General features: G+C 45.6%; 1 protein-coding gene across 2 annotated transcripts in view; it reads right to left on the reverse strand.

Annotated features, from left to right (window-relative positions):
- LOC135553165 (F-BAR and double SH3 domains protein 2-like) overlaps nt 1-14,477 on the reverse strand; it is an 89,014-nt gene extending 74,537 nt beyond the window's left edge. For both annotated transcript variants that reach the window (XM_064985328.1, XM_064985327.1), the window contains exons 1-2: nt 14,230-14,477; nt 9,401-9,498 (exon numbers count right to left, since the gene is read on the reverse strand). In XM_064985328.1, coding sequence (XP_064841400.1) covers nt 9,401-9,498; nt 14,230-14,250 — 119 coding nt within the window. In that variant the 5' untranslated portion in view covers nt 14,251-14,477. The remainder of the gene's footprint in view (nt 1-9,400; nt 9,499-14,229) is intronic.
- Nucleotides 14,478-19,208: the final 4,731 nt, after the last annotated feature.

The following is a 19,208-nucleotide window of genomic DNA, read 5'->3' on the forward strand; positions in this document are numbered from 1 at the left end:
GAGAGAGAGAGAGAGAGAGAGAGAGAGAGAGAGAGAGAGAGAGAGAGAGAGAGAGAGAACGAGAGAGAGAGAGAGAGAGCGAGAGAGAGAGAGAGAGAGAGAGAGAGAGACAGAGAGAGAGAGAACAGAGAGAAACAGAGAGAGAAACAGAGAAACAGAGAGAGAAACAGAGAGAGAAACAGAGAGAGAAACAGAGAGAGAAACAGAGAGAGAGAGAGAGAGAGAGAGAGAGAGAAACAGAGAGAGAGAAACAGAGAGAGAAACAGAGAGAGAGAGAGAGAAACAGAGAGAGAGAGAGAAACAGAGAGAGAGAGAGAAACAGAGAGAGAGAGAGAAACAGAGAGAGAGAGAAACAGAGAGAGAGAGAGAGAAACAGAGAGAGAGAGAGAAACAGAGAGAGAGAGAAAGAGAGAGAGAGAGAGAGAGAAACAGAGAGAGAGAGAGAAAGAGAGAGAAACAGAGAGAGAGAGAGAGAGAGAGAGAAACAGAGAGAGAGAAGAGAGAGAGAGAGAGAGAGAGAGAGAGAGAGAGAGAGAGAGAGAGAGAGAACAGAGAGAAGAGAGAGAGAAACAGAGAGAGATTTCAATAAAGAGAGAGACTGGAACAGAGACTCCTCCTCTTTCGCTCCTCAGAGAAGAGTGTGTGAAGAGGGAGAAAGAGAGTCGAGAACCACAGAGCCTGAGAGAGAGGGAGAAGCAAGTCTTCAGAGAGGGAAACAGAGAAATCAGAGAGAGAGAGAGAAACAGAGAGAGAGAGAGAGAGAGTGTGTGGCAGTAGTGTGAGCAGAGAGAGAGAGAGAGAGAGAAACAGAGAGAGAGAGAAAGATTATGATTTTTCAAGAGAGAAACAGACCAAAGAGAGCGAGAGAGAATCGCCCGATTTTTTTACAGAGAGAGCAAGAGAGAATGAACACAGAGATTTAAACTTAATATAAGAGCAAGAGAGAGCAAAGAGCCTCAAAGAAATAAGAAAGAGTTCAAGAGTTCAAATAAGCAAAAACAGAGAGAGAGCAATATGAGAGAGAAAGCTAAGAGTTCCTTGCTCAGAACAGAGAAGAGAGTGGTTCCTTTTAACATGAGAGAGAAACAGAGTTAGATAGGAATTATAGGACCAGAGAGAGATAGATTTGTATTTCATTAACCAGAGAGAGATGTTCTTAGAGGCAGAGTGTAACAGAGAGAGAGAGAAACACCTGAGAGAGAGAAGAGAGAAACACAGAGAGACAGCCAGAGAAAACAGAGAGCTAGAGAGAGAGAGAATGAGAGAGTGAGGGTATGTAGAGTGTGTGGGGAGAGAGAGGGAGAGAGAGACAGAGAGAGAAACAGTAGAGTGTGTGGTAGAGTGTGAGAAACAGAGAGTGGAGTGTGAGTGGATGTAGAGAGAGAGAGAGAGAGAGAAACAGTGTGAGAGAGAGTGTGAGAGAGAGAGAGAAACAGAGTTTTATGAGTGTGTGTGGTAATACAGAGATGTAGTGTGTGTTGGTATGTAGTGTGTGTGTGTGTGTGGGTATGAAACATGAGTGTGAGAGTGTGTGTGGAAATGTAGAGAGAGATGTAGTGTGTGCGTGGAGAGTATGTAGTGTGAAACAGAGTGGTAAGTAGTGCAGATGTAGAGTGTGTGTGTGGTATGTAGTGAAAGTGAGAAGTGCGTGTGTGAGAAACAGTGTGTGTGAGTGGTATGAGTGAGTGTGGTATGTAGTGCGTGCGTGAGATAACAGAGAGAGAGTATATAGTGTGTGCGTGTGGTATGAGAAACGTGCGTGTGGTAAGTAGTAAACAGTGTGGTATGTAGAGTATTAGTGCGTGCGTGTGGTAGTCAGTGCGTGTGTGTGTGTGGTAGTAGAGAAACAGTGTGGAGAGTGCGTGTGTGTGGATGAGAGAGTGTGCAGAGTGTGAGAGAGAGTGAGGTATGAGTGCGTGCGTGTGGATGTAGAAACATGAGTGCGTGTGTGGAATGTAGTGCGTGTGTGAGGTATGAGTAAACAGAGAGTAGAGTAGAGAAACAGAGAGAATGTAGTGCGTGCGTGTGGTATGAAACGTGTGTGTGTGTGGTATGAGAGAGTGTGGAAACGTGCGTGTGGATGAAACAGTGTGTGAGAAACAAAGTGTGTGAGATGTAGTGTGAGTGTGTGGATGAGAAAGTGTGTGTGTGGTATGTAGTGCGTGTGTGTGGTATGTAGTGCGTGTGTGGGGTATGTAGTGTGTGTGAGTAGAGTCGTGTGTGTGAGGTAAGTGCGAAAGTGTGTGGCATGTAGTGCCCAGTGTGTGTGTGTTTTGTGTGTTGTCAATAAATATGAATACTGGAATACTCCTCCTCTTTGTAGTGCGTGTCCTCAGTTGTTTTATGTAGTGTGTGTGTGTGTTTGTGCTACGTGGTGTTTGAGTGCGTGCGTGTGGTATGTAGTCGTGCGTGTGGTATGTAGCACGTGTGGTATGTAGTGCCGTGTGTTAGTGCGTGCGTGTTAGTGCGTGCGTGTGGTATAAGTCGTGTGGTATGTAGTGCGTCGGTAGTAGTGCGTCGTGTGGTATGTAGTGCGTGTGTGTGGTAAGTGCGTGTGTGGGGTATGTAGTGTGTGTGTGGTATGTAGTATGTGTGTGTGTGGTATGTAGTGCGTGTGTGTGGTATGTAGTGTGTGTGTATGTAGTGTGTGTGGTATGTAGTGCGTGTGTGGTATGTAGTGTCTGGTATGTAGTGTGTGTGTGTGGGGGTATGTAGTGTGTGTGGCATGTAGTGTGTGTGTGGTATGGTGTAGTGTGTATGTGTGTGTGTGTGTGTGTGTGTATGTAGTGTGTGTGTATCGATTATGATTTTCAACGTGTGGTATGTAGTGCGTCGTGTGGTATGTGTGGAGGCGTGTGGTATGTAGTGCGTGCGTGATGTATGCGTGCGTGTGCGTTACATTTATATGTGTGCGTGTGGTATGTGAACACATTGTATGTAGTGGTGTGTGTGGTATGTATGTAGTGCGTTGTGTTATAGTGCGTGCGTGTGGTATGTAGTGCGTGTGTGTGTGTGTGGTATGTAGTGTGTGCATGTAGTAATACTGAATGAACACTTATTTAAACTTAATATAATACAGCAATATTACAGCAAATTTAGCCTCAAATAAATAATGAAAGCGTGAGTTCAATTTAGTTCAAATAATGCAAAAACAAAGTGTTGGTGCAATAGTGTGCCATGTAAGCTAGTTTCAGTTCCTTGTCAGAACATGAGAACATAAGTGCGTGCATGTGGTAGTTGTGTGTCATGAGTGCATGAGAACATATGAAAGCTGGTGGTTTTTAACATGTAGTCTTCAATATTCCCAGGTAAGAAGTTTTAGGTTGTAGTTATTATAGGAATTATAGGACCATTTCCCTCTATACCATTTGTATTTCATTAACCTTTGACTATTGGATGTTCTTATAGGCATGTATTGCCAGTGTAACAGTATGTAGCTTCCGTCCCTCTGTGGCCTCTACCTGTGGTATGTAGTGCGAACGTGTGGTATGTAGTGCCACGTGTGGTAAGGCGTGTGTGGTATGTAGTGCGTACGTGTGGTAGTTAGAGCAAGTGCGTATGGGAACAACCACCCCAAGGCTGGTACCACGTCCCAATTAATCGGTGTGTGTGGTATGTACCGTAGTGTGTGGTATGGAACACATCATGTAGTGTGTGTGGGGTATGTAGCAGTATGTAGTGTGTGTGTGGGTATGCAGAGCAAGTGAACAACCACCCCAAGGTATGTAGCGTGCGTGTGGTATGTAGTGCGTGCGTGTGGTATGTACGGCGTGTGGTATGTAGTTGTGTGTGGTATGTAGTGCGTCATGTAGTGTGTGACGTGTGGTATATAGTGTGTGGGGTATGTAGTGTGTGTGTGGTATGTAGTGTGTGTGGTATGTAGTGTGTGTGGGGTATGTAGTGTGTGTGGTGGTATGTAGTGCGTGCGTGTGGTATGTAGTGTGTGTGTGGTATGTAGTGCGTGTGTGTGTGGTATGTGGTGGTGTGTGGTATGTGTGTGTGTGTGTGGTATGTAGTGCGTGTGTGGTATGTAGTGCGTGTGTGTGGTATGTAGTGCGTGTGTGTGGTATGTAGTGCGTGTGTGGGGTGTGTGGTATGTAGTGCGTGTGTGTGGTATGTAGTGCGTGTGTGTGGTATGTAGTGCGTGTGTGTGGTATGTAGTGCGTGTGTGTGGTATGTAGTGCGTGTGTGGGGTATGTAGTGCGTGTGTGTGGTATGTAGTGCGTGTGTGTGGTATGTAGTGCGTGTGTGTGGCATGTAGTGTGTGTGTGTGTATGTAGTGCGTGTGTGTGGTATGTAGTGCGTGTGTGTGGTATGTAGTGTGTGTGTGTGGTATGTAGTGTGTGTGTGGTATGTATGTAGTGTGTGTGTGGTATGTAGTGCGTGTGTGGTGTGTATGTGTGTGTGTGGTATGTAGTGCGTGTGTAGTGCGTGTGTGTGGGTATGTAGTGTGTGTGTGGTATGTAGTGCGTGTGTGTGTGGGTAGTGTGTGGTGGCATGTAGTGTGTGTGTGTATGTAGTGTGTGTGTGGCATGTAGTGTGTGGGGTATGTAGTGTTTGGTATGTAGTGTGTGTGTGTGTGTGTGTGTGTAGTGTGTGTGGTATGTAGTGTGTGTGTGTGGTATGTAGTGCGTGCGTGTGGTATGTAGTGCGTGCGTGTGGTATGTAGTGCGTGCGTGTGGTATGCAGTGCGTGCGTGTGGTATGCAGTGCGTGCGTGTGGTATGCAGTGCGTGCGTGTGGTATGCAGTGCGTGCGTGTGGTATCAGCGTGCGTGCGTGTGGTATGTAGTGCGTGTGTGTGGTATGTAGTGCGTGTGTGTGTGTGTGTGGTGGTATGTAGTGTGTGTGTGGTATGTAGTACGTGTGTGTGGTGTAGTGCGTGTGTGGTATGTAGTGCGTGTGTGTGGTATGTAGTGCGTGTGTGTGGTATGCAGTGCGTGTGTGTGGTGTAGTGTGTGGTATGTAGTGCGTGTGTGGTATGTAGTGCGTGCGTGTGGTATGTGTGTGTGTGGTATGTAGTGCGTGTGTGTGGTATGTAGTGCGTGTGTGTGGTATGTAGTGCGTGTGTGTGGTATGTAGTGCGTGTGTGTGGTATGTAGTGCGTGTGTGTGTGTGGTATGTAGTGCGTGTGTGTGTGTGGTATGTAGTGCGTGTGTGTGTGGTATGTAGTGCGTGTGTGTGTGGTATGTAGTGCGTGTGTGTGTGGTATGTAGTGCGTGTGTGTGTGGTATGTAGTGCGTGTGTGTGGGTATGTAGTGCGTGTGTGCGTGTGTGGTATGTAGTGCGTGTGTGGTATGTGCGTGTGTGGTATGTAGTGCGTGTGTGTGGTATGTAGTGTGTGTGGTATGTGTGTGTGTGGTATGTAGTGCGTGTGTGTGGGTATGTAGTGCGTGTGTGGTATGTAGTGCGTGTGTAGTGGTATGTAGTGCGTGTGTGTGGTATGTAGTGCGTGTGTGTGGTGTGTGTGTGGTATGTAGTGCGTGTGTGTGGGGTATGTAGTGCGTGTGTGTGTGGTATGTAGTGTGTGTGTGTGGTATGTAGTGCGTGTGTGTGTGGTATGTAGTGCGTGTGTGTGGTATGTAGTGCGTGTGTGGGGTATGTAGTGCGTGTGTGGGGTATGTAGTGCGTGTGTGGGGTATGTAGTGCGTGTGTGGGGTATGTAGTGCGTGTGTGGGGTATGTAGTGCGTGTGTGTATGTAGTGGTATGTATAGTGCGTGTGTGTGGTATGTAGTGCGTGTGTGTGGTATGTAGTGTGTGTGGTATGTAGTGCGTATGTGTGGTATGTAGTGCGTGTGTGTGGGTATGTATGCGTGTGTGGGGTATGTAGTGTGTGTGGGTATGTAGTGCGTGTGTGTGGGTATGTAGTGCGTGTGTGGGGTATGTAGTGTGTGTGTGGTATGTGTGCGTGTGTGTGTGGTATGTAGTGCGTGTGTGGTATGTAGTGTGTGTGTGGGGTATGTAGTGTGTGTGGTATGTAGTGTGTGTGTGGTATGTAGTGCGTGTGTTGTATGTAGTGTGTGTGTGGTATGTAGTGCGTGCGTGTGGTATGTAGTGCGTGCGTGTGGTATGTAGTGCGTGCGTGTGGTATGCAGTGCGTGCGTGTGGTATGTAGTGCGTGTGTGTGGTATATAGTGCGTGCGTGTGGTATATAGTGTGTGCGTGTGGTATGTAGTGTATGTAGTGTGCGGTATGTAGTGCGTGTGCGTGTGGTATGTAGTGCGTGCGTGGTATGTAGTGCGTGCGTGTGGTATGTAGTGCGTGCGTGTGGTATGTAGTGCGTGCGTGTGGTATGTAGTGCGTGCGTGTGGTATGTAGTGCGTGTGTGTGGTATGTAGTAGTGCGTGCGTGTGGTATGTAGTGTGGTATGTATGTGCGTGTGTGGGGTATGTAGTGTGTGTGTGTGGTATGTAGTGCGTGTGTGGGGTATGTAGTGCGTGTGTGGGGTATGTAGTGCGTTTGTGTGGTATGTGGTATGTGTGCGTGTGTGGTATGTAGTGTGTGTGTGTGGTATGTAGTGTGTGTGTGTGGCATGTAGTGTGTGTGTGGCATGTAGTGTGTGTGTGTGGTATGTAGTGTGTGTGTGGCATGTAGTGTGTGGTGGTATGTAGTAGTGCGTGTGTGTGGTATGTAGTGCGTGTGTGTGGTATGTAGTGTGTGTGGTATGTAGTGCGTGTGTGTGGGCATGTAGTGCGTGTGTGGGGCATGTAGTGTGTGTGTGTGTGTGTGGCATGTGTGTGTGTGTGGCATGTAGTGTGTGTGTGTGTGTGTGTATGTAGTGCGTGTGTGTGTGTGTGTGTGTGGCATGTAGTGTGTGTGTGTGGCATGTAGTGCGTGTGTGTGGCATGTAGTGCGTGTGTGGGGTGTGTGTGTGTGGCATGTAGTGTGTGTGTGGCATGTAGTGTGTGTGTGGCATGTAGTGTGTGTGTGTGGTATGTAGTGCGTGTGTGTGGTATGTAGTGCGTGTGTGTGGTATGTAGTGTGTGTGTGGTATGTAGTGTGTGTGTGTGGTATGTAGTGCGTGTGGTATGTAGTGCGTGTGTGTGTGGTATGTAGTGCGTGCGTGTGGTATGTAGTGCGTATGTAGTGCGTGCGTGTGGTATGTAGTGCGTGTGGTGGTATGTAGTGCGTGTGTGGGGCATGTAGTGTGTGCGTGTGTGGTATGTAGTGTGCGTGTGGTATGTGTGTGTGTGTGGTATGTAGTGCGTGTGTGTGGTATGTAGTGTGTGTGGTATGTATGTAGTGCGTGTGTGGGGTATGTAGTGTGTGTGTGGTATGTAGTGTGTGTGTGTGGTATGTAGTGCGTGCGTGTGGTATGTAGTGCGTGTGTGTGGTATGTAGTGTGTGTGTGTGTGTGTGTGTGGTATGTAGTGCGTGTGTGTGGTATGTAGTGCGTGTGTGGGGTATGTAGTGCGTGTGTGTGGTATGTAGTGCGTGTGTGGTGTATGTGTGTGTGTGGTATGTAGTGCGTGCGTGTGGTATGTAGTGCGTGTGTGTGGTATGTAGTGTGTGTGTGTGGTATGTAGTGTGTGTGTGTGTGTGTGGTATGTAGTGTGTGTGTGGTATGTAGTGCGTGCGTGTGGTATGTAGTGCGTGCATGTGTGGTGTGTGTGTGTGTGTGTGGTATGTGTGTGTGTGTGTATGTGCGTGTGGTATGTAGTGTAGTGTGTGCGTGTGGTATGTAGTGTGTGTGTGTGTGGTATGTAGTGCGTGTGTGTGGTATGTAGTGCGTGTGTGTGGTATGTAGTGCGTGCGTGTGGTATGTAGTGCGTGCATGTAGTGCGTGTGTGTGGTATGTAGTGCGTGCGTGGTATGTATGTAGTGCGTGCGTGTGGTATGTAGTGCGTGCGTGTGGTATGTAGTGCGTGCGTGTGGTATGTAGTGCGTGCGTGTGGTATGTAGTGCGTGCGTGTGGTATGTAGTGCGTGCGTGTGGTATGTAGTGCGTGCGTGTGGTGTGCGTGTAGTGCGTGTGTGTGGTATGTAGTGCGTGCGTGCGTGTGGTATGTAGTGCGTGTGTGTGTGGTATGTAGTGCGTGTGTGTGGTATGTAGTGCGTGCGTGTGGGGTATGTGGTGCGTGTATGTAGTGCGTGTGTGTGGTATGTAGTGCGTGTGTGGGGTATGTAGTGCGTGTGTGGGGTATGTAGTGCGTGTGTGGGGTATGTAGTGCGTGTGTGTGGCATGTAGTGCGTGTGTGTGGCATGTAGTGTGTGTGTGTGGCATGTAGTGTGTGTGTGTGGCATGTAGTGTGTGTGTGTGGTATGTAGTGCGTGTGTGTGGTATGTAGTGCGTGTGTGTGGTATGTAGTGCGTGTGTGGGGTATGTAGTGCGTGTGTGGGGCATGTAGTGTGTGTGTGTGTGTGTGGCATGTAGTGTGTGTGTGTGGCATGTAGTGTGTGTGTGTGGCATGTAGTGTGTGTGTGTGTGGCATGTAGTGTGTGTGTGTGGCATGTAGTGTGTGTGTGTGGCATGTAGTGTGTGTGTGGGGTATGTAGTGTTTGTTTGGTATGTAGTGTGTGTGTGGGGTATGTAGTGTTTGTTTGGTGTGTGTGTGTGTGTGTGTGTGTGTGTGTGTGTGTGTGTGTGTGTGTGTGTGGTATGTAGTGCGTGTGTGTGGCATGTAGTGCGTGTGTGTGGCATGTAGTGCGTGTGTGTGGCATGTAGTGTGTGTGTGTGGTATGTAGTGTGTGTGTGGGGTATGTAGTGTTTGTTTGGTATGTAGTGTGTGTGTGTGTGTGTGTGTGTGTGTGTGTGTGTGTGTGTGTGTGTGTGTTTGCGTGCGCGTGTGTGTGCGTGTGTGTGTGTGTGTGTGTGGTATGTAGTGCGTGTGTGTGGTATGTAGTGCGTGTGTGTGGTATGCAGTGCGTGTGTGTGGTATGTAGTGCGTGTGTGTGGCATGTAGTGTGTGTGTGTGGTATGTAGTGTGTGGTATGTAGTGTGTGTGTGGGGAATGTAGTGTGTGTGTGTGGGGTATGTAGTGTTTGTTTGGTATGTAGTGTGTGTGTGTGGTATGTAGTGTGTGGTATGTAGTGTGTGTGGGGTATGTAGTGTGTGGTATGTAGTGTGTGTGGGGTATGTAGTGTTTTTTTGGTATGTTGTGTGTGTGTGTGTGTGGTATGTAGTGCGTGTGTGTGTGGTATGTAGTGCGTGTATGTGTGGTATGTTGTGTGTGTGTGTGTGTGTGTGGTATGTAGTGTGCGTGTGTGTGGTATGTAGTGTGTGTGTGTGTGTGTGGTATGTAGTGTGTGTGTGGTATGTAGTGCGTGTGTGTGTGTGTGTGGTATGTAGTGTGTGTGTGGTATGTAGTGTGCGTGTGTGTGTGGTATGTAGTGTGCGTGTGGTATGTAGTGCGTGTGTGTGTGTGGTATGTAGTGCATGTGTGTGGTATGTAGTGTGTGTACCTCATGTCCTCCAGCAGGTCACATTCAGTCTGATGTTTGAGGTGCAGTCTGGTCATCTGCTCTATGAGAGTATTCTTTAGCTCCTGAGTTACTTTGACCTGCAGGGAGGGACACAGTCACACTGTCAGTCAATTAGTCCATCGAAAGGTACATTCAGCTACATGAAGTTACCATAAGTAAAGGGGTGACTTCGAAGCAAGAGCCTTGTCATCTCATTAGCATTAGTCCACCCTACTACCAACTGCACAGACACACCCACTGGTGTAGAGGAGGGTAAACTGGCATAGAGGAGGGTAATCTACGGTAAACTGGCGTAGAGGAGGGTAATCTACGGTAAACTGGCGTAGAGGAGGGTAATCTACGGTAAACTGGCGTAGAGGAGGGTAATCTACGGTAAACTGGTGTAGAGGAGGGTAATCAACGGTAAACTGGTGTAGAGGAGGGTAATCTACGGTAAACTGGCGTAGAGAAGGGTAATCAACAGTAAACGCCGTTTGCCTACCTTTTGTGGTAAAATGCATCGGAAATATAGGGAACAACAAATTAATAATCATAAACTTTAAAACTATATAAATATATATACAAAAATAAGACATAAATATCAAAAAGAAGTAACAAAGACAAATACATAAAATCTAAATAACTTCGTAAGATCTTCATTGTAAAGGGTTTAACACTGTTTCCCATACTTGTTCAATGAACCATAAACATTTAATGAACATGCACCTGTGGAACGGTCGTTAAGACACAAACAGCTTACAGACGGTAGGCAATTAAGGTCACAGTCCCTGCTCATCTGTGTGAACGTGCCTTAGGCATGCTGCAAGGAGGCATGAGGACTGCAGATGTGGCCAGGGCAATAAATTGCAATGTTGGTACTGTGAGACGCCTAAGACAGCGCTACAGGGAGACAGGACGGACAGCTGATCGTCCTCTCAGTGGCAGACCACGTGTAACAACACCTGCACAGGATCAGTACATCTGAACATCACACCTGCGGGACAGGTACAGGATGGCAACAACAACAGCCCGAGTTACACCAGGAACGCACAATACCTCCATCAGTGCTCAGACTGTCCGCAATAGGCTGAGAGAGGTTGGACTGAGGGCTTGTAGGCCTGTTGTAAGGCAGGTCCTCACCAGACATCACCGGCAACGACATTGCCTATGGGCACAAACCTAACGTCGCTGGACCAGACAGGACTGGCAAAAAGTGCACTTCCCTGGTGAGTCGCGGTTTTGTCTCACCAGAGGCGATGGTCGGATGTGTTTATCGTTGAAGGAATGAGCATTACCACAAAGCCTATACTCTGGAGGGGGATCGATTTGGAGGTGCAGGGACCCTCATGGTCTGGGGCAGTGTCACAGCATCATCAGACTGAGCTTGTTGTCATTGCAGGCAATCTCAACGCTGTGCATTTCAGGGAAGAAATCCTCCTCCCTCATGTGGTTCCCTTCCTGCAGGCTCATCCTGACATAACCCTCCAGCATGACAATGCCACCAGCCGTACTGCTTGTTCTGTGCGTGATTTCATGCAAGACAGGAATGTCAGTGTTCTGCCATGGCCAGCGAAGAGCCCGGATCTCAAGCCCATTGAGCACGCCTGGGACCTGTTGGATCGGAGGGTGGGGGCTAGGGCCATTCCCCCCAGAAATATCTGGGAACTTGCAGGTACCTTGGTGGAAGAGTGGGGAAACATCTCACAGCAAGAACTGGCAAATCTGGTGCAGTCCATGAGGAACTGCAGGAAATGCACTGCAGTACTTAATGCAGCTGGTGGCCACACCACACACTGACTGTTACTTTTGACCCCCCCCCCCTTTTGTTCAGGACACATTATTACATTAGTCACATGTCTGTGGAACCTGTTCAGTGTATGTCTCAGTTGTTGAATCTTGTTATCTACATACAATTATTTACACATGTTAAGTTTGCTGAAAATAAACGCAGTTGACAGTGAGAGGACGTTTCTGTTTTTGCTGAGTTTAGAAACAAATTGTAGTATATAAATACAAATAAAAAAGAATTGATTTATTACACTATTTCCCTTTTGCTAACAAAACACAAATAAAACTAAGTTGTACAAATCCTATATCACACAAATATACAAATAGATAACACACTTATTGTGTCGGGAATAACCGATAAGAGAACCTGATTATTACACTACTGCACTTCAAACAAGAAACACACAAACTAAACTGCATTACTAATTGCATTAGAACTGTACAAAGTTAGAGGGGAGCTATTTGATATATTCCCTGCTCCTCCTACCTCAGGCTTCCTGTGGGGAGACCTGAGGTCAACCTACCCCCCAACCTGCCGAGCTCACAAACTAGAATCGGGTCGACCACCCCGACAAGGTTAATTGACCCACAGTCCCACACGGTAACATGATATCATTGATGTGACGTGCAAATAAGCGATAGAAAACCAATCGTGCAAATGTCACCATTTGGAATATTTTTTGTTGTTGTTGTTTTTGTGCGGGTGCCCCATGCCTCCTCCGGCAAGATGCCGCCTCCCTCCGGCAAGATGCCGCCTCCCTCCGGCAAGATGCCGCCTCCCTCCGGCAAGATGCCGCCTCCCTCAGGCAAGATGCCGCCTCCCTCAGGCAAGATGCCGGTTCCCTCAGGCAAGATGCCGCCTCCCTCAGGCAAGATGCCGCCTCCCTCAGGCAAGATGCCGCCTCCCTCAGGCAAGATGCCGCCTCCCTCAGGCAAGATGCCGCCTCCCTCAGGCAAGATGCCGGTTCCCTCAGGCAAGATGCCGCCTCCCTCAGGCAAGATGCCGCCTCCCTCCGGCAAGATGCCGCCTCCCTCAGGCAAGATGCCGGTTCCCTCCGGCAAGATGCCGCCTCCCTCAGGCAAGATGCCGCCTCCCTCAGGCAAGATGCCGCCTCCCTCAGGCAAGATGCCGCCTCCCTCAGGCAAGATGCCGCCTATGCCTAAATCCTCCACTGTGATTGTCTGGATTTATTTAAATCCCATCAGGTCACCCGATTTCAGATGTGTCATATAAACAGGATTATTAGGGAAAATGTTCTTCTTGCAAAGCATGTCAATGTTTTAAATTACTTATTATATTAGCCTGACTATCCATAATACAATCTTACTATTGTGTGCATGCAACAGTACTCATTGTCTCTTGGGGGGAGAATTCCACTGACTATTCACTGGGGTTATGCAGTTGGAGATTCATGACTGTTCTAGACAAATCAACAACACAGAGCACAATCAGTGTGTGCTGTAGCTTTCATGTTGCCTGCCTTTGAAGATTGAGGGGGAGTGGTCCATGGTGGGGCTTATCAGGGAAGTGACTTCACTCCATCTCTCCTTTCAGTCAGTCACATATGAGACAGAAAAAATGAGAGAGAGGGCAGGGAGAGAGCTAGATGGGGGACAAAGGGGGAGAGAGAGAGAGATGGGGACTGAGAAAGAGAGAGATGGGAGGAAGAGAGAAAGAAAGAGAGATGGGAGAAAGAGAAAGAGAGAGAGAGAAGGGGAGGAAGAGAGAGAGGAGGAAGAGAGAGAGAGAGCGAGAGAGAGAGGTAGGGAGGAAGAGATGTACTCTCTATCTGACCCATAAAGGGGAGGACAGGACGTGACATGTTCAGTCTGCCCACAATGTGTCTGACAGACCCAGTGGAGCAGCAACAGCACCCGGGAATATCCGATAATTAACTGAAAGCTGTGCTGAGGTACTGCAAGCCGGTAATTGGTTCTCAGACACCTCTTCTGGAATAACTAAGATCATGAAAGAGAAACACAGACTCCCTCTCTCACACACAACATGTGAATGGCAGACAGAAAGAACAAAGGGACACTATGCTTTGTTACAGTATATTCTACATTGTACCAGAGAGTTGTCGCAAAACACACGCACAAAGGGAAGACGTGTGCACTGTAAACAATGTCCCATGGACATACTGCATACTGTACTACCCGCAGAGGCCATGTCGTTAATTACCGGTGAGAAACCTGATGACTGACTACTTGTCTCTATAGTACGGAAAATAAATGCACCGTGTGTGTTGTGTGTGCAGTCGGTAATAACCAGACAGCTGTGATTAACAACGTTATTAACCGTTCACTGACCAACAGCGGAACATTCCTTCTCCGTCTTTTGACTTAACCGCGAGAATAAAATAGTTAGCTAGCTACGTTTTGTCCAAATACACTAAAAGTCAAGGCAAGGGTGTGTTAAAATCACACAATGGAACATTGTTGTGGCTACCAAATGCACACTCGCATCCTATCTTCTGGTTAACAGTGTTTTACGAGGGGAAGAATCCGTCACTTCTCTCCAGTCCAGATGACAGCGATAACATCGGAGCTGTCAGGCATGTTTATGTTCCGTTCATCAGCGTTACGTTACTTCAGATGGTGTTTCGAAACATTATCAACTAGCTAACAACAGTTATATCTTTCTAGAAGACTAACGTTAGTTATATCTGTTGGGCTATTCAACATTTCGCTGACGTTAGCCAAAGATACTGACTGAGCCCTTCTATCTGCGGTCAACAAGCTAGCAGACAGCGGTTCCTCAAGACCTCAACCAGACCTAATTATCTGGCTGGCTAGCTAACCAGACAGCTCGTAGTGCATAGCTGGTTGGCGTAACTATAACCAGGCTTGAAATTGACAACCGAATACAAATACTATAGTTACAATATTTGCAACACCACATGTGGCTTATAATACTAGCAAGCTAGCTCAGTAGCTAATGTTACAAATCACTGTTATTAGCAAGTCAACGTCCCACTGTTTGCTACTAGTTAGCCAGCTATCTATCATAGAGAAATAGTCAAGTAAAGGGGAAAACTCACCTTTCTCGGTGGGGGCTGCATGTTGAAGCATTGATATGAATGGCGTATTCCTTAAGAAATGTTTATTCCAAATACATTCAATGTGGGCTGGATAATTCGTCAAGTCTGCACGGAGGGAAGATATGAAAATTACAGTCAGATTTGTACTCTGGCGATTAAAGAATTAAAGCGAGCGCTGGCTCAACCAACTCTATACTAACAGACTTCGTCGGGACAACACCTGCAGTGTGGGTTTCAGAGAGGACTGGGAAATGATGGGGAAACCAATTGAGGCCAGAGGTGTGGAGGCTTCCCTGCGTAATGACGCACAACTGCACCACCCTGTGTTGATGGGGGGTAAAGGCACATCAAACAGCGCCAGAAACGTTCCTTTATTTTTTATTTCTTTACACAGCTCTATAACAGTCCTTTCTTGTTTTAAACCGCTAACATCAAAATCCGAATATGTAGCTCGTGTAATAGCGACAACAAACAAACAAAAAACAGAAACGAATGGTGGTTTTACGTGAAACTTGTCGTGACGACAATACGCCGTTGCTGCTTCGCCAGGAGACTGGCTGCGTCTCTGGACCTGCATAGCAACAAGAAAGTGTAGTCGATCAAGGAAACATCGATTGAAGGTAGAAAAGCCAGGTCGGCCAGATATGCCTATCCCAGATATATAGATTTTCGCTCTTCGTGAATTTACGCTCTTTATTTCAGTTCAAGTCAAACACATACAGACACACATATATGGCATACTTTACTTGTGAGGACTTTTTGGGAATCAACAATTGATTCCCATTCAAAATCATATTTTCCCTTACCCCTAAACCTAACGCTAACCATAACCTGAACCCTAAGCCTAAAATAGCCTTTTTACAAGTGCGGACCAGCACATTGTTCTCACTTCTCTGAATTTGAGTTGGTATACTGTTCTTGTTACTCACAGGTATAGTAAATCATGTACCACACACACATACAAACCCAGTCCCAGTGGTTTAGTGGGGCACTACACTCCAATGAGCCATCAGTTAATAAAGGAATGCATTACCATTGAGATTGTTTGAAGTCCATGTCATGAGTTGGCACCTGTATCGATCTCCGACGTGAAAGATATGGTACAGTTGAGAGGACAGCAACATGAATTGTCAGATACTTTTTCAATCACTTTATTGTAATTTTTAAGGAACGCAGTCTCATACAATTGTATAATTTATAGAATTGTACATATAGGGCCTAATAAACTTTGCATAAAGTATGCAAAAAGTGTCAAAATAAATACATCAAAGTAGGCCATTACCACTTTAAGAATAATGCTTTTTTTTAGGACTTGCCAAAGAATTGATATTCAAATTATTATTACATTCTAAAATATGTGAGAATAATTTGGACATTGCCAGGGTAAATAGAGTGGATGCATGTATGGCGATTTTTCTGTATGCTTTGAGGCCAACGCAAATATACATAAGAAAGCCATGAATAGCATTAATCTCCCCATTTGAATCTTACAATGGTTGTTTTTATAATGAGAAAGTTACCAAAAAAAACAGGTTCCTTTTTTAATGGAAGGGTTTTTTTGGAAGCCAAATTGAAGCCAACATTAGACGTTATAATCGTCATAGTAACCGCATGTGGTTTTACCGCAACAGAGAAGCGCCACACCCTTCACTTGAAGCAGCAAGAAAATAACGAAAGTGGCTCCATCTCTCACAAAAACGGATACAAATTGAAACCACGGATAATTATAAGGGAGCAAGAGACCTTAGAAACAGGCTACAATAATTACATGGCCCTTTAAAGCACCAAATTTAGGAAATTATTTTCAATATAGGTCTATTGCAGTACTTGCATTTCTGAGCTCCAAATGTATGTTCCAGTAGGCTACTTCAAGCCAATTGTTTTGTTTAAAATTGCAGGTGTAACATGGAAAACTAAATTTATTTTTAATTGAAGTACCAGATTATATTGTCAATAAACCCAATATTCTTTGTAATTTAGTGTCATTATATCCAGAGTCAACCTGGTCTCATAGACTTGACCGAACATAGTAAATGTAAATCCAGGACACTCAGATTAGTATGACATGTTATGTTTGATATGGTATAATGTGAATGTCTAGCAACCCAAAGGTTCTGAGTGCAAATCCCATCAAGGACAAAGATTTTTTAGCTAATTAGCAACTTTCCAACTATTTACTATTGTTTAACTACTTTGAAACTACTTAGCATGTTAGAAAACCCTTCCCCTAACCTTTACCCTTTTAGCTAACCCTTCCCCTAACCCTAACTTCAACTCTTTAACCTAACTCCTGAACTTAACCCTAACCTTCACTGAAACCACTAAACCATAGCCTAGCTAATGTTAGCCAGCTAGCCACCTAGCTAGAATTCGTAACATATCATATGTTTAGCAAATTCTTAACATATTGTACATTTAGCAAATTTGTAATATATTCTATGTTTTGCAAATTTGTAACATACTGTGTAATATGGATTGTAATTCGCAACATATAATACAAAATGGGTGATGGACATGCACAAATTAATACATACCATACAAAACATAACATATCATACTAAATGGAGTGTCTCGGATTTACGTACATAATAATACAAAATGTTCTGAGACTAGGTTAGCAGAATAATTAATAGGAATGACATTGGGTGTTGTGCAATAGTCTATCCTACACAATTGTGCACAGTAGACTCGGTGTCCAATCAGAGGCACAAAAACATATGAAAACAACTCATTATGAGGGCTTCAGGTAGCCTAATGGTTGCTGGATCAAATCCCAGAGCTGACAAGGTAAAAATCTGTCGTTCTGCAGTTCTGCCCCTGAGCAAGGCAGTTAACCCACTGTTCCCCGGGCGCCAAAGTAACATGGTCCAAACAAAGTAACATGGTCCAAACACACCATGACAGTCGTGAAGAGGGCACGACAAAACCTATTCCCCTTCAGGAGACTGAAAATATTTGGCATGAGTCCTCAGATCCTCAAAAGGTTCTACAGCTGCACCATCGAGAGCATGGTTGCATTACTTCCTGGTTTGGCAACTGCTCAGCCTCCGACCACAAGGCACTACAGAGGGTAGTGCGTACGGCCCAGTACATCACTGGGGCCAAGCTTCCTGCCATCCAGGACTTCTATACCAGGCGGTGTCAAAGGAAGACCCTAAAAATTGTCAAAAACTCCAGCCATCCTAGTCATAGACTGTTCTCTCTGCTACCGCACTGCAATTGGTACCCGAGTGCCAAGTCTAGGTCCAAGAAGCTTCGAAACAACTTCTACCCCTAAGCCATAAAACTCCTGAACATCTAATCAAATGGCTACCCAGACTATTTGCATTGCCCCCCCCTGTTCTTTTACGACGCTGCTACTCTGTAATTATCTATGCATAGCCAATTTAATAACTCTACCTACATGTACTTATTACCTCAATTATCTCGACTAACCGGTGCCCCCATACATTGACTCTCTACCGGTACACCCCCCCCTGTATATAGTCTCGTTATTGTTATTTTACTGCTGCTCTTTAATTACTTGTTCCTTTTATTTCTTATTCTTATTCATATTTTTTTTAAATGCATTCTTGGTTAGGGGCTCGTAAGTAAACATTTCACTGTAAGGTGAACACCTGTTGTGTTCGTAGCATGTGACTAATACAATTTGATTTAATTTGATTTGACTCGTGAATTTGATATAATATAGCTATGATCCCCTTATACATTTCTTAATGTAATGACATGAAAAACATTGTCAGATTACTATCAATGACTTCTCAACAGCTGTATAAAGTTGTCCAGTGTAGGATATCCTCACTGGTACCCCAGTGTATTGAAACATCCGTCTGTATGTGTGTGTGTAAAGGTGTTCAGGTGTCTCGTGTGCTCCTTACTGCAAAACCAATTGCCTTCTGGGACAAATAAAGTTGAAATTTGAACGTGGACAGGTGAGAGGGGTCGCCCTCACACCTCTATCCGTGAACGCTGGTTAATCATCCAAGTGGACCAGTGTGTTGACAGAGCTTTGCCCCAGAGCAGAGAGCAGGGAGCCGGCCTGGCGTTATGGTTAAGTTCAAGGCAATCATTAATACACAGTGTTTTTGGAGCAGGTGAGACATTAATCCCACTTTCTCACCTCTCTCACCACCCACACAAGCCTCTATTCCACAGAGAGAGGGGGGGGAGGGGGTGGCTGCCATCTGTCCGACTGCACTTTTATAAGATCTCATCATCTGTTCATTCAGGTTTTATGTGTGGTTTGGTTTTATGATTCTGCTTTTCGTCAGTCAGTCAGGTGAGTCTCAGCGTTAATGTTTATACCTGTGATCACAGGTTACAGTAATGTTTGTGTGTATTGGGGGGTTGTACAGTAGGTTACAGTAATATTTGTGTGTAATGGGGGGTTGTAGTGTACAGTAGGTTATAGTAATGTTTGTGTGTATTGGGGGGTTGTACAGTAGGTTACAGTAATGTTTGTGTGTATTGGGGGGTTGTACAGTAGGTTACAGTAATGTTTGTGTGTATTGGGGGGTTGTACAGTAGGTTACAGTAATGTTTGTGTGTATTGGGGGGTTGTAGTGTAGGTTATAGTAACATTTGTGTGTAATGGGTGGTTGTAGTGTACAGTAGGTTATAGTAACATTTGTGTGTATTGGGGGGTTGTAGGGTACAGTAGGTTATAGTAATGTTGGTGTGTATTGGGGGGTTGTAGTGTACAGTAGGTTATAGTAATGTTTTTGTGTAATGGGGGGTTGTACAGTAGATTACAGTAACGTTTGTGTGTAATGGGGGGTTGTACAGTAGGTTACAGTAACATTTGTGTGTAATGGGGGGTTGTACAGTAGATTACAGTAACATTTGTGTGTAATGGGGGGTTGTACAGTAGGTTACAGTAATGTTTGTGTGTAATGGGGGGTTGTACAGTAGATTACAGTAACGTTTGTGTGTAATGGGGGTTGTACAGTAGGTTACAGTAATGTTTGTGTGTATTGGGG

The sequence above is a fragment of the Oncorhynchus masou genome, chromosome 13, assembly GCF_036934945.1.
Source record: "Oncorhynchus masou masou isolate Uvic2021 chromosome 13, UVic_Omas_1.1, whole genome shotgun sequence".
Taxonomy (NCBI): Eukaryota; Metazoa; Chordata; class Actinopteri; order Salmoniformes; family Salmonidae; genus Oncorhynchus; species Oncorhynchus masou.